Genomic DNA, 16,841 nt, shown 5'->3' with positions numbered 1-16,841 from the left:
ATGGGGAAATTCTGAAGGACTTCACATCCGGCAGAAAAAAACACACACACAAAAAAGAGATATCAGGCGAAGTTTCACACCTTCATCAAGCGGAAGTAATCTTCTCCCTGGGCGGAGACGTCTGGAAGGTACAGCTCGTCCTCGTCAATGATCCCTATCACTTCCTCCACCACCCTCTGTGCTATCAACGATGCATGCTTCTCGGCCGATAGATCTTGGATCGCGGTGTTCTCTTCTTTTGGGGACGTAGAGACGTACTTGCTCTCGACCGAGATTGGTTCTAAGTACGGAGTGGCGAGGCTGAGGTATGTGCTCTCGTCCGACCAGCTGCCTATCCCACTAGGTAGATCGGCACATAAGTACTCTGTTGGGAAAGTTACCGACCGAAACGTGTCTCCGTCGGGACTCGTTGAAGGAGGTGATCCAGGTGGGCCACTTCCTTCGGAGTCGTCTCCGTCCGGGCCCGGGGACGGAGATCTTGACTTCTGCACGCGATACACTTCCTCCGCGAACTTCTGCGTCTGCGCTATCAGCTCCTGCCATTTTTTTTCAGCATCGTCGCACTTTGGTTTGTTGAACCAGAAAGAGTCTAACGGTAGGTAGTTCTGCAAGTGCTCCTCTCTCAACAGTGATCGAATAATTTCTTCAACCTCCTGTTCAGATTCAGATAGTTTTGACTTCCTCTTCTTTCTTCCACTTTCTCTCCTTCTTCTTGGTTTTCTTGGTGTCAAACGCTCCATCTTCTCTTCTTGTACGCCTTCATCTACATCATCTGTACGCAATGTATTGTCCACGACTACATTTTCCATGATCGTTTCAGGTATCGGAACTACTTCACTAACAATTACAGGCACGGTTGGTTCATTATCGATTGTTTCGGGTGATATATCTATATCTTTGATTACCAATTCCTCATCTTCACCACATACTGACCTAGATGATGACCTATGCCGTCTTCTCCTCATTTCTTTCTTACTGACAAATTCTGTGAAGCCTTCTGCATCAACATTTATGAACGGTTCCACTTCAACGGTCTCTGATTCTTGAACGATTATTTGAACTGTGTGCGTTGTGGCTTCACTGGGTGTTGCTTCAGAAACAGTGATTTCCTGATCCCCTGGTTCTTTTTCATCAACTTTCTCCTCCATCGCAGGCTTACTTGAAGCAACGATGTCTGCCCAGGACTTGGCTTTTGAATCAACAATATCTTCTCCTTCTGTGGACTTTGCTAAGGTTTCATGATATTTTCTTTCTGCCTCAGAAATTGCAATCGTATCATAATTCATTAATGTACTAACTAAAGCCGAGGGCAATGTAGCACTGCTTTCCGGAGGTTTTGATTGCTGTGGTTCTTTCGCTTGTTCTTTTGTAAGTTGTGATTCTTTCTTTTGTTCCTTCGCAAGATTAAAAGACTCTACCCACTTACATTCGGCATCCTTAAACTTGTAAGAGTCTAACCACACATTTTCACTGTAAAGATTGCTTACTGCTATTACTCTGCTATCGACAGATGGCTCTTGGGTTGCCACGTCCTGAGATTCTGCTGCCACCTGAGGTGAAACAAGAGGTGTACGACCTGGTTCTGTAGGTAGGCTTGGCTTCTGGCGAGCTCTGTCTTCTTTGCGCTCCACCTTTTCTGCTAGTTCTGACTGCACTTCCACCTCAACATGTGCTGAAAATCCATTCTGACCTCCATGAGTATCATCTGGCTTCTGAACGCTCGGCACTTCCGTGCTCACACCTGTAACGAGTGTTATAGACTTTTGCACAACCAACGGGATTATTTCGGACACTTCTGAAACTTCCTGGCCAAGCTCAGTCGTAATTTCTTCAATCTTTTCCTCCTCCACAACTTCCATCGTTTCATCTTGTGTCTTCTTACATAGTTCTGCACTTTGGGTGCCGGCAACCACAGGTACATCGTGAGGGCTATCTTCTAGCACTTCAACTATCTGCCGTGGTACGTAGTAGTCACCCAACATCTCTATGCAGTGGTCCTCTGGAATTGCTTCGAACACCCACTCGGCATGTCTCAGGACTACTGGCACTTCTTTGTCATCTGCAGTCTCTTCCCTGGTTTCCTGTGCCTTTCTTTCATGCCATTCTGTCTCAGCTTTCAGAATGCATCTCATGTTATAGCGAGGCACCTCACTATCCAAAGTCATTACATGAGATGTTTCCTTTGAAATTGCTTCCTCCTTTTCCTTTACCTCGCAACTAACTTCCTGCACTTTCGTCACTGATTGACTCTCAGCTTTTGCCTGTTCAGCGACATCTTCTTTGGCCACCAGTGCAAGATTCTCCTGCCACTTTCGTTCTGCATCGTAATACAAATAATAGAAGCTCCAAAACTCGCTTATCAACATCTCGGCAACTTCTTTACACAATTGAGGACTGGTATATAAACTAAAAGCTTGTTCAACTATTACTTCCTCTCTCTGTCTATCACTGTCAACCACTGTTGCTTCATCATCCTTTTTTCTAGATTCCACAACCGGGACATCAACTTGTTGCATTTGTTCTACTTCTTCTTCACTTTCCTCGAACACCATTGGTTCATCTAAGGCGCTCATCCACTCATCCACAAATTCATCACTTTTTAAGGATACAGCAACTGGTTTAGTTGTAACAATAGGTGCTGCTTCTTCAACAGGTTCGGGAGCTTTCGCTTCTGCGATAATTGTTGACGATTCTACTTCTGATGTTGGTTCTGCAGGAGTTTCAAGTGGTTGACCTTCATCTTCATCAAAGTCAATCATTGGTTCATCAAGAGCATCCATCCATGCATCACCAAGATCATCAGACGTCAACATGAGTGGTTTTGGTTTCGTCTCTGCTGGCTTACTTTTTGAGGCAGAATCAACCAATGGCATTTCAGGGGTAGGTTCATGTTTCTGTTGCTCTTCTGCGGCAGCAACTGTTACCTCCTGAGGTGTTACTTCTGGTTCTGAAGTTTCCACTGCCTTTTCAGCTGATAAAGGCTTCACACTGTCAGATTCACCCATGAAAGCTGCAGGGATTTTTGGGCGCTTCTTTTTCTTCTTTGATTTCTCTTGAAATTTCCTGAACATTTCTGCTTCCTCCTCTTCTAATTTTTCACTTTTAGGTTCTGGTTCCTTCTCCATTTCAGTAATGACCATTTCCTGAACGAACGAGTCCCTTGTAACCTGACTAACAACTTCTGATTTCTGCTCCTCTTCAAGACCTTCTGATAACTGCCTCACCAACTTCTTCATTGTCTTTTCGGCACGCGTCTCTGTATCGATTATCTTTCTAGGTCTTCTGCTTCTTTCTTTTACGGAGCCGAAAATTCCTTCCTCTTCACCCTCACCAGGCATAGAAAATTCCTCCTTTGCGGGAGGATCCGGAACCAACAGGGATGTTACTTTACCCGATGGAACAATAGGTTCATGCAACTTAGAGAATTCTTCCTTTGCGGGAGGATCTGGAACCAACGGGAATGTTATTTTACTTGATGGAACAATAGGCTCATGGAACTTTTCGGCCCAAGGTGGCATGAATTCATATCTACTTTGTAATCTTGGAGATTCAAGTTTTGGCGAGGGCGAGACAACTTTCTCTTGAGTAACCGGCCTTCTCATCCACTGAGGTGTTAAAACAACTGCGTTTGGGTCCTCAGATAGCATAGGACTCAGAGGTTTGATGTCTATTGCATGAGGCGACACTTGTTCAGACCAATCCATAGGCTTTCTTTCATCTCGAGTTTCTTCTTGGGAATCTACAGAAACTTCCAATGGTGGCATATGTATTGGATGCTTCATTCTCTTCTTTGTGTCTCTTCTTTTCAATGGAGACTGTGGAGTGATCGGTTCCACCTCTGTGCCTTTCACATTCTCTTCAGTTGCTGCAACCTTTATTGGCTCACTCGAGTCTTCACCTTTCTTTTCCAACTCTTCCACTGGTTTCTCTTTTATTTCCTCTTGCTCTTCCAGTATAAATTCACCCACCTTCTGCTTATCTTCTGATACAACAGGGCTAACATCAGGTATGATTACTTCATGTTCCACGTTTCGTTGCTTTTTCTCTTCTTCTGTTGCTAGTGTTTCATCACTTGTTAACTTTTCTTCTTGAGTTTCTTGTTCCTCACCAACAAACTTTGGTCTCTTCATTTTCTTCCTTACATTCCTTCTCTTCATAGAATACTTTGGAGCTATTTCTTGTCCTTCTGTATGTTTTGGTTCTTCCACATCTACTGATACTGGTCCAATATTATCAGAAGATCCTTCCACACCTTCCAAACTAGACACACCAAGAGCTGTTTCTTCTTTCTCTATTTTCACTTCTTCACTAGCACCAACAACCTCACTCGTACTTTCTTCAAATATCTTGGTTGGCTTCTCATGAAGTTCAGCAATTGCAGATACACTTTCTGCCTTAGTGTCTGTCTCTGTCAGGACTGGACTATGAACAACTTCAACATCCTCATACAAAGATACAAGTTCGTTTAAGTTTTCTGGTGAGGTCAGCTCCTCGATCAGAGGTTTCAGAGCATCCTGCTCTTCTGAAGCACTTATTGTTTCTTCAGGTTGTGGTTCGGAAGTCTGCTTCTCTTCTAGTGCTTCTTTCTTTTGTTTTACTTCCTCCTCTGAAGTTGCTGCAGGCGCTGCTTCACGTGGTGACAGTTCTTCAGTTGACTGCTTGTCCATTTCATCCAATGCTTTCTGCAATGCCTTCTTCTTCTTTGATGGTCGTTTCTTCTTTCCCTTCACATCCTCAAATGGCATTGATTCTATCTGAGCTGGAAGTTCTTGTTCCAAACTTGGTTGCTTTTCAAATACAGCAATGTCGTCTCTTTTCATTTCTTCTCGTTTCAATTCTTTCTCGGGAACTTCTGCATCTTCTGATGACATTTCAGCAGTAGGCTTTTCAGGTGTCAAAAGTGCATCCTGAACAACAGTGTCCAAAGCTTTTTGTGCTTCTTTTACATCAGATCTCTTCTTCTTCGAACCACGTTTCTTTTTCCCTTTCAGATCTTCAGGTATAGAAATCTGCTCTTTTATTGGCTCTTGTGAAGCTTCCTCCAATTGTTTGGATACATCTATTGCTGATGATTCTTCTATGGCAGGGACTTCTCCAATGGCAACTTCTTTTGCAGGGACTTCTCCAATGGCAACTTCTTTTGCAGGGACTTCTCCAATGGCAACTTCTTTTGCAGGGACTTCTCCAATGACAACTTCTTTTGCAGGGATTTCTCCAATGGCAACTTCTTTTGCATGGACTTCTGCAATGGCAACTTCTTTTGCAGGGACTTCTCCAATGGCAACTTCTTTTGCAGGGACTTCCCCAATGGCAACTTCTTTTGCAGGGACTTCTCCAATGGCAACTTCTTTTACTTCTGCAAGTGGAGGTTGTACCAAGTGTTTCTCTAGTGTTCCTGCTGGTTGCTCAACAGTAGTAGAGGTTGCCATGTCTTGAACTGGTGCATCTTCTGAGGGTTGTTTAACTTGGCGGATGTCATCAGATCTTTCCTCTTTTTCTTTTTCTGCACTTTTCTTCTTTGATCCACGCTTCTTCTTTCCTTTCCTTTCATCCACTGCTTCCTTTTTTGGTGTAACTGTCTGTTCTGCTTCTGTTGTGTCTTCCACTATGGCACTTTTATCTACTGTAGTATGTTGGTCAAGTTCTGAAAAACTCTTTTCTTTTTCTACTGGTTGTTCTGGAATAGTTATGGACAACTCCACAGGTGGAGTCACATCTTCAGACTGCCTGTCGTATTTATGTTTTTCTTCCACCTGTTTTCCTTCACTTCTTTTCTTCTTAGATGAACGTTTCTTCTTTCCTTTTATGTCTTCATGTGTGGCAATATGAATTGCAGCGTCTGCTGAAGGAACTTCCTCCTCCACAACTTCTGGGTTGATTATATCTGCGTCTGGTACAACTTCAGGTGCACCAGCTTCTCTTCGTTGTTCTGGTTCCTTTACTGTTTCTGTAGTTTCTTTTCTGGTAGCGGTAGATGAAGGCATTTTGGACAACGATGAGTCCTCTACAGATGGCACATCAGAAACAATAGCCTCTGTGGTTTCCTTCCCATCTGATTTCTTCTTTTTCGACAGATGTCTTTTCCTTCCTTTTACCGGCTCTGTTTTTGCTACAAATGCTTCCTTCTTACCTTCAGTTGGCTCAACAGTCTCCCCACTGGAAGCAAAGTCATCAATGGGGCCCGCATTTTTTGAAACAGAAACCTTCAACAAAGAATCACTACTCAAAGACTGGGGGAAAGAGAAGTCTCCCATTTCTTCCTTCAGAGAAACTTCAGTTTCCGAAAGCATTTCCAAACCGTCAGTTTTGCTGAACGTGAGCTCGGATATGCCACTGTCCTCATCTGGGGAGAAAGGTGTTTGTAAAGGAGTTGCCTGCACAATTTCTGGTGCAAATTGTAAGGTTTCTGGAGCTTTGGTAACAGGGATCAATGGAAGAGTTTCTGCTGTGTCCAGTGGAGTGTCTGTAACTGCATCTTTGACTTCAACTGTTTCCGACAATAGCGATTTTGCACACTTGTCCTTCTTTTCGAGTTGATGCCCTTGATAGCCTTTGTCAGAGACTCCTTTTTGTTCCTTGTTCTCTCTCTTTTTCTTTGATCCTGTTCTCTTCTTCTTTGTCTTTGGCTGTGTTTCGGATGCATCTTCCCTGGAGGGTGTTTCTTCTCTTTCCGGTGTTCTTTCTTTTATTATTGAAATGTCTTTGCTCTTAACATTCTTACCCACAACTTTTGTGTCTTCTAAGCTGGAAACACGAAAGACAGTTTCCGCAGATTTTGATACATTGTTCTGTTCTGCAGCTGCAGATTTCATTCTTTTAGTTTTCGAAACATCTTCATTTTCTACCTTAAGGGGTTCACTTTTATCACGAATTGTTTCTAATTTCTTACCTTTAACCTTTTGTACCTTCTCCATTTCTGCAATTTCTTTCAATGCTTTCTCTATTTCATCTTCAACTGTTTGTTTACCTGCTTTCTTCTTCTTTCGCCTTCTCTTGTTACGTTCTGTTGAAGTTGAATCCTGTAATTCATCTGGGGGAATATCTCTTTCTTCTACACTTTTCATCGCATGTTTCTCCTCAGGCTCTTCAATGTTAACGATTTCTTTCAATATGTCAGGCACTTCTTTTTCCATTGGGGGAATATGTGAAACAGATTTTTCGTCTTTATGTAGAACCGCTTCATCCACTCTGTGTTTGTTCTCCTTGTCAAGATCTTTGATGCTGAAAACTGCTGAAATGCTGGCCTCAGTCAGTTCTTTGAGTGGCTCTCCCTCACCCTCAGCATCTCTAGACAATGACAAATGAGAAGTCTCATCAGGATGCGCTTGTTCAATTTCTTCCTTTGTCTGGAATTCCGTGCCACTGTGAGTACGTCTCTTCTTCTGTTTTGTTCTTGATGACTTCTTGGGTGGGTCGCTGATTGCAAGACCTGGAATGCTGGGATGGAAGTGACTCATCGATTCTTTCTTTCCTTGTTTTTCCAAATCTTGCTCTTCAAGAGTGCTTCTGTCTACGATAACAGCTATGTCTACTCTCGGAACGTCACTGTCTGGTTTCTCAAGTGGGGCATCGAGGTACCCTGTCATGGAAACATTGGGTGTCGGTCGAACATGTGTTAAAGCAGGCTGGCTAACCTTGCTTGTGGGACTGGATGGCTGAAGAGGTTTTGCATCTAATCCCTGGGCTAAAATCTGAGCATACGAGAGTTGAGATCGATCAATCTCTCGCTGGGAACTTTTCTCGGCATGTTCTCTGAGTGTGTCAAAAGCGGACACTTCAGAAACAAGACTAGAATCCACAACATCCATCTGAATATTTGGATTTTCTTGACTAGATTCGCTTACAGGAACTATCTTCTCGGGCATGTGTTCTACAGTCATTTCACTGCTGCTGTGCTCCATTATACTGAAGCTCTGGATGTTAAACTGTTCATCAGATGCATGCTCTATTTCTGACTGCGACTTGTGGAACTTGACTGATCCATAATGATCTACACTTTCTGTTGTGGGAGGATACACCACAGGTTGAGTATGACTTGACATAATGTCGTATTGGGAGGGGGCAGTAAATGGTGTTAAACTTGAATACAACAGCTCTTGATTAGATTGCATGAAAGGAACCAAGTCTGGTGGTGGTTGCATGTAGTCAAACATTGGAGAATGTGGTACTATGGTCTCATGTGGAGGGCAAATGGCTTCCTCCACGCTACTTGGCTGTTGCATACCTTGAGCTACTTCAGTGTCCATTGCAATGTCTTCTGGGGGACCCGTGAACATTTCTCTCTCTTGTAAGTGTGAAAATGACTCCTCAGTGTACACGCTCTCTTTCCTCTCAGGTTCTTCGATGGTGTACGTTAGCTTCTCAACCTCTGCAAAATCACCTGAACTGTACATCTCAGCTTCGACACACGTCGCCCAGTCGTGGACCTTCTCGTGGCAACTCTGGGCAACTTGTTCCAGATACTTCTGCCCACTCTCGGTTTCGCTTTCTTCAGGTCCCTTGCTTTCCGGAATGTCTCTTGAAGGTGCCCCTCTCTCAGGTGGTGTGGTACTTCGAGGTCTCTCATATGCGGACAATGCTTCTAATGGAAATCCCTGCTTACCTCTTAGAATATCAGCATAAGATGGCAAGTCAGCTCCTGGAGCCCACATGGGACTTGGAGACCTGCCCCTTGGTTTCACACTGAGAGACTGCTGCAAGACAATTTGCTTAGCTGGTTTTTCACCTTCCTTGCCAGGATTGTCAGGCTGAGGCACTCCCGAGACAGTGTGTTCTTCTGGTACCATGTCTCTTCGTGGTGTACTCTCCCGTTTGATTGTCTCAACCTTTGGTGTCTTCTTCCTTTCCTTGCTTACTTTAGAAACTCCGTGATCATCTTCACTTTGTGGAACATCATGTGGTCCTGGATTTTTGGGTGTAGATCGGTCTATTTTCTGACGCCCTCTGATGTGTGGTGATCGTCCTCTTTGATGTACCTTTTGGGAAGGTGCATCTCCTTTTGGTTCTGCTTGTTCTTGAGGTTTGGGCTTCTTGCCAGGATTACTCGTCACCTTACTGACTTCTTCCTTCTTCTGCTTCTGACTTGCAGGATTACTTTGTTCTTTAGCAACCATTGCTTTCTCCTGAGCATCAGGATTTGTTGGATTGAATTCAGTTATTTTTAAATCTCTCGGGTTCTCGGATTCGGTTTCAACAAAAACCATCTCCGCCACCTTCTTCGCTTCCTTTGTAGGAGATGCTTTCACCACATCTTGCTCCCTTACTGCTTCCTGCTGTTTAACCTCTTTTACTGGTGACTGCTTGCTCGGTTCTTCTTCCAAAAACAGACAAGGGCTTGCCCGTCCTGCTGCAATGTCAGCATATGATAGTTTCTCTGATGCTAACACAAGATGTGGAGTAGATTGTTCCTTTGGTTGCTTCGTCGGCTGAGATTTCATCGTCACTTTTTGGCGTTTCTTCCCTTCTGCACGAACCTGTGATCCACTGACTTTAGTGGCTGTGGTAATTTCTCTGTCCTGATCACCACTGGTCACGCTGCCATTGTCGCCAATCTTCTCTGGAATCACCACCAAGTAAGGGTCCACTTTATGAATTTTTTCAGTAAGTACTTGGATCTGATGGCGCCACTCCTCCATGACACGCTGGGAGGTCTGAGTGACCAGTTCATATAAAGAGAGGGTGATCTTGTATAAGTGGCAATGAAACTATGCAGCCACTGCATTGAAAATTTCAGACACTGACTATTATGATTAGGATCTGTACTTTTCAATGCTGGCGGCTGCGTTGTCATTTCATTCGGAGTGTTACCACTATCGCTTTACTGATTGATTTCATTTGAGAACGGAAATTTAATATTTTTTTTGGCTCACGGTTCCTGCTGTAAGGCAAGAAAACAGCCAAACAGTGGGACTCTCTAGGAGTCTAACGGCTCGGAATCAGGTGTTCCACGCTGCATTAGAAGCTTGATTCGTTCGTTTCGAGCAGTTATCTTGGTCTGCAAGGCTTTTACCCTCTCCCGGCATGCCTACAGGTGTCGATTGGTGCCAAAGTGTAAAAAGAAGGCTTGTGTCAGATTCAAAAGAAATAAAAAAAACTTTCGACAACAAAGCTACTGAATTTTAAACTAGAAGGGGGAGGGAGGAAAACAAGAAAATTAAACGGGGGAGGGAGGGAGGAAAAATCAGAAGAATGCTACAAAAAGTCAACTTCCAGGAAACTAATTTGATTTACAAGCAAACGCAAGATACCATAAATCATGAGAAGCACTCTAAATAATCTATGAAAGAAAAGAAGTAACTTAATATTTTTTTTTTATCTTGAACAACTAAATGTGCACTTCTTTCTACTGCTTGAGTTAAATTAAAAGAGAAAGAAAAGAAATGAAATCCAAATGCAAGTGTGTTCTGACATTTTTCTCGGGAAACACCTTGATGAAATGAACACGCAGCCACCACTAAGCACAGAGTTAACAAATATTTTATCTTCATCAAAATGTTTCCAATACCTGTTTTACTAACAAAAAAATTCTTTCTTACAAATGATTTTTAATACATATGCAAAAATTTCACTCATGTAACAAAAAAAAGTGGTAGTTATTAACATCTGAAAAACAACACTAATTTATATTTCAAGTTTGTATGAAAACATGATATACCACATACTACACAGTACATATAATTTAATACAAGTACATAATGATCTCTCCAAAAGTTTTTGCAGCTTTCTGAAATTTAAATTTGCATTTAGTAAGAAGTATGAATAAGTATGGATTGTTTCCTGAAAATTAACTATACAGACAAGTGAGTTTATTACTGAGATTTGTACCAAAGGTTAAATCATTAATAGTGAACCAAGGAGGATAAATTATGGATATAACAAACCAGAAACACACATCCTTCCACTCCTCAAGTTTGGCACCATACAATACACACACTAAGGGTGCAAAGAAAAGTAGAATGTAACACTGATTTTGTGAATTTACATAACTATCAGTCAATGTAAGAGTCCTGACGAATCACGTACTTTTGAATTAATTACCCTACTTGAAAGCATATAACAAGCAAACCTTGTTAATTCAATATTGGATATGTCGTCGCCTTGTAATCAAGGGGTCTCAGGTTTGATACCCAGTGGAGGAACAGTGATTTGGATCCCACTTTAAACTGTAGGTCCAGTCCCGATTAGCCTTACTGTGCATAAAGTGGCCTAAATACAACAAATCAATCAATATTGGATAATATAAAACTATTAACAGTATTTTCATTCCCCAGGCACTATGGTAAGATGTTCATTTTATGATAATTTTAAATTTAGTTACCCAAAAGTAACTTCAGCAGAGCATCACTAAATTTGAACTGGAAACTATGATTTCAAAATACAAGTCTCTCTCTTCCACAGTACTTTAGTAGCACAGGCACCAACATTAAATAAGGCATGAGAACGAATGAGTGCACTGGAGTTTATTATTGGGATCTTGTCTTAAGTTACAGATAGACTAATCAGAATTGGACCTGCAGTTTAAAGTGGGATCTGAACCATTACGCTCTATCCATGAATGAATGAATGAATGCTTTTCTAAAATCCCTACCTGAAAGTTTAAAAAGGAGGTTCTAGATTCCTCCTCCAGGTAGATTTAACTCAGGACCCCTTGGATAGAATGTAAGGACATTACCATTATGCCATTAAGGAAGCTAAAGTGTACTGGAAACAAGTGTTACAGAATGCTGTAATATGCTAAGACACATTCAGTCTTGAGGAACATATACAGTGGAACCTTGATCTTACGTTCTTCAGGGGTTCAAGCTGAAAAAAACTTAAAATTCTGAAAAAAGTAAAATCGAGGAAAGCTAATTTTCTTTCTTGTATGTACGCAGCTCACACAATGAAAAACTGTGTTTTTATGCTAGTAATAACCATAGACTGAGAAACAATTTGCTATGTTGGGACCATCAGGATTGAATGTATAACGAGGGAAAATGTAAGATCCGGGAACACAAAATTGGGGTTCCACTGTATTTGCAATGACTCAATTCCTTGCAATTTGGAGCAGGGACAGGGTGAAGAATTCACATTGATTACGACTCAGATCACTGTTTACGACTAATATGGACTTAAGTTCATAAAATTTCAGTAAAAAAATATACTAATCAGTCTGTGTATTTTGTGAAAGTATGGGTGACTAACAAACTGATTGATGGAATTAAGTTATTTATTTTACGTAGCTTTTCTGCCACCTTTGACTAAATAATTTGCCATGGAGGTCAGCTCACTTTACAGGAAAGTGGAAACCGTGGCATGTTTGGCCACAAAAGTGGCAAATGAGATAATCACACACACACACACACACACACACACACACTATGCAGCTTCTTACCTACACACCATACTGCAACAGGGTGAACTCCTATTATTCCTCTGATAATATGATGCTTGTTGGGGAAAGCACACTACATATCAGTGTGCAACTATCACTAAAGGGATCATGTCAACCTAACCTATTTGCCCTATACAGGGTGTTCTAAAATGTTTTACGATGTAGCCGCAATTCTCTCCTCAAGCAAAAGGGTGTTTAGTTCCTGTTATATCCAATCAAGCTTTGTTTTTGCATGCACTACAACAAGCACCTCATGTCGACATCCACAGTTGAAAGCACAATCATACATCACAGAGCCATAAAACAAGAAAACATTACCAACTCAACACTTCTCGAAGTAGTTGGTTCTTTATGCAATATTTTTAAGGTTTGCTGCAAAAACTTTTGAGAGTGGAGACATGACACAAAGGACAAGATTACAAGAAACGGTCCAGTGAGGATACTTACATTCTGCTCTTCAACAGCTTTCTCTCTGTCGTGCGGAGAATACGTTGGACTGAGAACAACGCGGAGCTGTTGTTCAACTTGCACTATCTGCTGCCTCAGTTGCTGGATCTCCTGTAATTGTTAAAAATAAGCATTAATCCTTAACTGCTTCCCTAACGATTTAATACACTTACAATTAAATCTGAAAGCGTCTAGTATTTCATTTTCTTTGTGAATATAACATAGCATAACCAATGGTACAACAGCAAGGCCAAGACTTACCTACCAACTGCTGGCTTCACACCCACATGCTTCAGCAGAGGTGTGCGGTTCGGTCATCCAATCATTTACCAGTAACCTGAACATTAATTAATGACAATGGCAGGTTCATTAGCACTATATCACTATCAACTGACATGCTATATCAGTGTACTGTTAAATTACCAATTACCATATTTGCTGGTGTATATGATGCAACCCCCTTTTACATACACATTTCTGATGAAAAAGCTTTATCACTGAATTTATAATTAATTTACACTAGGAAAGAATACAATTTAATCTTCTTCGTCACACGCTGCAAGAGAGAAATTGTCTAACTCAGAACAAAGAAAATTTCCAGAAATGAAGGTAAGCAAGATCGGCATATAAGACGAACCCTGATTTTCAGACCTATTTTTATACGCCGGTGAATAAGGTATATAAATACATCTTTCCTTCCTTGTCTATGTACAGCGGAACCTCGATTTTACGTCATTTAGGGGACCAAGCTGAAAAAACTTAAAATACGAGTAAATGTAAAATCGAGAAAAAAATTATAACATTTTACTATGTTAAGACTTTCAAGATTGATTGAAAAATGTGGGAAAATGTAAAATACAGGAACATGAAATCGGGGTTCCACTGTATGTATTTCTTGCATTGTATAATTATTTCTCTTGTAGTTTTATGGTTCTTACAAGAATTTAAATATGGGAGAAGACGTTACATATAAGAGTATGTTTACAGCCTGTAACTTAGTGCAAAACTCTGCCATTCTGTTACTGTTATATTGAATATGACAGTGTAATTTAAATATGAAGTATGATTTTGTAAAGTAAATGTCTAAACACACAAGTTTATTTAAAAGCAAAACTCACGACAGTCACATGGGACAAGCACTAATAAGGTTAATGAACGATTATATGGAATGGTATTGGCAATTATATCGGTATCACCAAAAACTTGCTATCGCCTCAACGTTAGTATTTAATTCTGAGAGCCTTCATCGTTGCTGTACTTACCTGTTGGTATTGGTCGACCTGAGACAGGCAAGATTCCAGCGTTCCAATCTGCTCCTTGACCAATACTTGAAGAGCATCCAGCTCCTGGATTATCTCCTGAGCAGTCTCGGACATCTTTGTGTCTCCCCCAACACCAGCACGGAAATGAACCTGAGGGAGAGGGAGAAATGGACATGAATACAACACACATACATCTTTAAGCCTCAAGTTTTCACAAAGCAACATTGCACGGTCAACTTTATATTCAACTCCTCAAATAATGCTTACAAGCTGTTACAAATATCATCAGTTGCTTCTGATCAAATTGTCAGAATTACTTACGAATTATATAACTATAACGTTTTTCAATAAACACAATTACATGTTTTACAGTCTGTTTTCGTGCTTCTTTCATGTTACTGTATTTATATGTTACTTGCTGATTACTTGGCATTGCCCGGGTTTTTATTTATCCCAATCTTCTATTAGACAGGAAAATAATGAATTCTAACTATAGTGCAAAATGAACTTGGAGTTCAACGGCATTGGGAGTGTCACTATTCATCTTAGCGACCCCATAAACTATGGATTCCACACTAATATTGGTCGTTTTACATGTCACCCCATTTCCACCCCCAACCCTAAAGGTGCCAGGGGTGTATTGGAGTTGAATGGCATTGGGAGTGTCACTATTCATCTTAGCGACCACGTACACTATGGATTCCACACTAATATCGGTTATTTTCGCAACACAGGATTCCACACTAATATCGATTATTTTCGCAACACAAAGTCATATCAGCCTGAATGTTAGACAACCCAAGAAACACAATTGTTGTGCAGGATTGCATAGTCACGGATGTCTGTTTGTGCGGAATTTAATATCGGTCATTTTGGATTATTTTTACTTCACCCCTTCCTCCTCCACCCCTAGGGGTGCCAGGGGTGTCTTACCCCACAAAATATTATTTCCAGATTGCAAGTGATACGTGTACCAGGTTTGATTGAAATTGCTCCAGGCGTTCGAGAGTTATGCTGGAACAAACAAACATACATCCATTTTTATATGTGTAACATATAGAGAAGAGATTATACTTTCTATTGTCTCTGTGCAACATTAATATTTTTTCAAATAATCACCTTTTACATCCAAGATATATTTAACATTAAGAATTGAAAATTAGCAGAATTTTAAAAACAAAAAATATTAAAGTACATTACTTACAGAATAAATAATAGATGCACCAGGTAAAGTGTAGTGAGGTGAGGTAAAGTTGCTCATGCTCACTGCTAATCGGGGGGGGGGGGATGGTGGAGGCAGTGTCCTGCCGATTCACCAACTTGCCCATTTTTCAGGGGGGATGCGATCAGAACCAGGCTCCAGCCACTTTTAACCCCTCCCCATTGGCACTAATTTAATAGAGTCTGGATGAACAAGGTTGAGAATATTCCAACCTTAGATCATCCACCCTGGGAATCGAACTTGGGTCTCCCATGTGACAGCCAGATGCCCTACTGACTGATTGAATGAATTAAGTTATTTTACTTTGCGTTTCTGCCACTTTTGTCTAATTACAATGATGAGGATGAGTGGTGATGTGATGCAATTGATGAAGGAACACTCACACAGAACACCCATGCCTAGGCTGGGATTCGAACCCAGGACACTTGGCATCATAGCATGCAGTGCTAACCACTCTGCCATGGAGGTTGGCCAGATGCCCTACCGACTGGGCTACGGTGGCTCCAGATAGATTACTAACTTTATATTTTCAAAATGTTTACAATTTCCATCTCCTAAACGTAATTTCTAAATTCTCCAAACTCTATTGGAATTTTTTAAAAACACTGAATCAAATTTACTTGTCTAGTAAAGAGAGCAAACAGTTCCTACCGAATGCAAATTGCATTACTAAAAAACAGGAATTTATTGTTGTTAATTCAAAACACATTTGTTTCATGGTGGCTTGTCACACTTCAATGTAATGCATAAGTAGTGGGAAAATAATATGAGACGTACTTGTAGTTTCTCAACAGAGATGGAAATCTTAGTTTTCTGGATGGTGACGTCTCCTGCCATCTTCTCCCTGATGCCCAGCTGGTCCTTCAGGGGCTTCTTCTTATTCTGAGGTGAGTCCAGTGCTAGCTTCGATTTCTCTATCCAGGCCCTCACATCCTTCATCTTCTTCTCACATTGTTCCCACTCTTCGGTTGTCTCCTGGAGCAATGCATTCTGGGGGAAAAAAGTTACACTTTTAAAACTTTGTTGATCCACACACATAGCTTAACTCTTTCGCTGCGGAATTCTCTGGCACACAATATCCCTTGGCTGTGTAATTAAATTTGAAAATATATTTTTTTTATAAAAAAATAGTTTTCACAATTACATTGCATTATATATGAGAGAAAACTTACAAAAGTCATTCCTTGCACTGGAAAACCATTCTGTAGTCCCTGGTGGTATAATATTTTGAAAAATTTTGAAATTTTGAAATTTTGAAAAAAACAACATTTTTTTAGAAACAATAATTTTACAAACATTTTTTTAGAAACAATAATTTTACACAATTAAATTGCAAAATATGTTATAGATAACTTACAAAAGTCATTTCTTGCACTGGAAAACCATTCTGTAGTCCCTAGTGGTATGATATTTTGAAAAATTTTGAAATTTTGAAAAAAACAACATTTTTTTAGAAAGAATAATTTTACAAAATTACATTGCAAAATATGTTATAAAGAACATGCAAAAGTCATTCCTTTCACTGGCAAACCATTCT

The 16,841-nt window shown here is 40.7% G+C and overlaps 1 protein-coding gene across 16 annotated transcripts in view; it reads right to left on the bottom strand.

Moving 5' to 3' along the window:
- Msp300 (Muscle-specific protein 300 kDa) overlaps window positions 1-16,841 on the bottom strand; it is a 609,326-nt gene that overhangs the window by 125,742 nt on the left and 466,743 nt on the right. For 14 of the 16 annotated variants that reach the window (XM_083137559.1, XM_083137560.1, XM_083137558.1 and 11 more), the window contains 4 exons: window positions 16,082-16,294; window positions 14,083-14,232; window positions 12,821-12,931; window positions 81-9,650 (listed from right to left, as the gene is read on the bottom strand). In XM_083137559.1, the coding sequence (XP_082993685.1) occupies window positions 81-9,650; window positions 12,821-12,931; window positions 14,083-14,232; window positions 16,082-16,294 (10,044 nt within the window). The other 2 variants (XM_083137562.1, XM_083137561.1) reach the window with 2 other exon arrangements.

Source organism: Lepisma saccharinum, chromosome 16 (assembly GCF_977018435.1).
Source record: "Lepisma saccharinum chromosome 16, izLepSacc3.1, whole genome shotgun sequence".
Lineage (NCBI taxonomy): Eukaryota > Metazoa > Arthropoda > Insecta > Zygentoma > Lepismatidae > Lepisma > Lepisma saccharinum.
The sequence above is the reverse complement of the archived record's forward strand: the minus strand, read 5'-3'. Positions and strand labels throughout refer to the sequence as shown.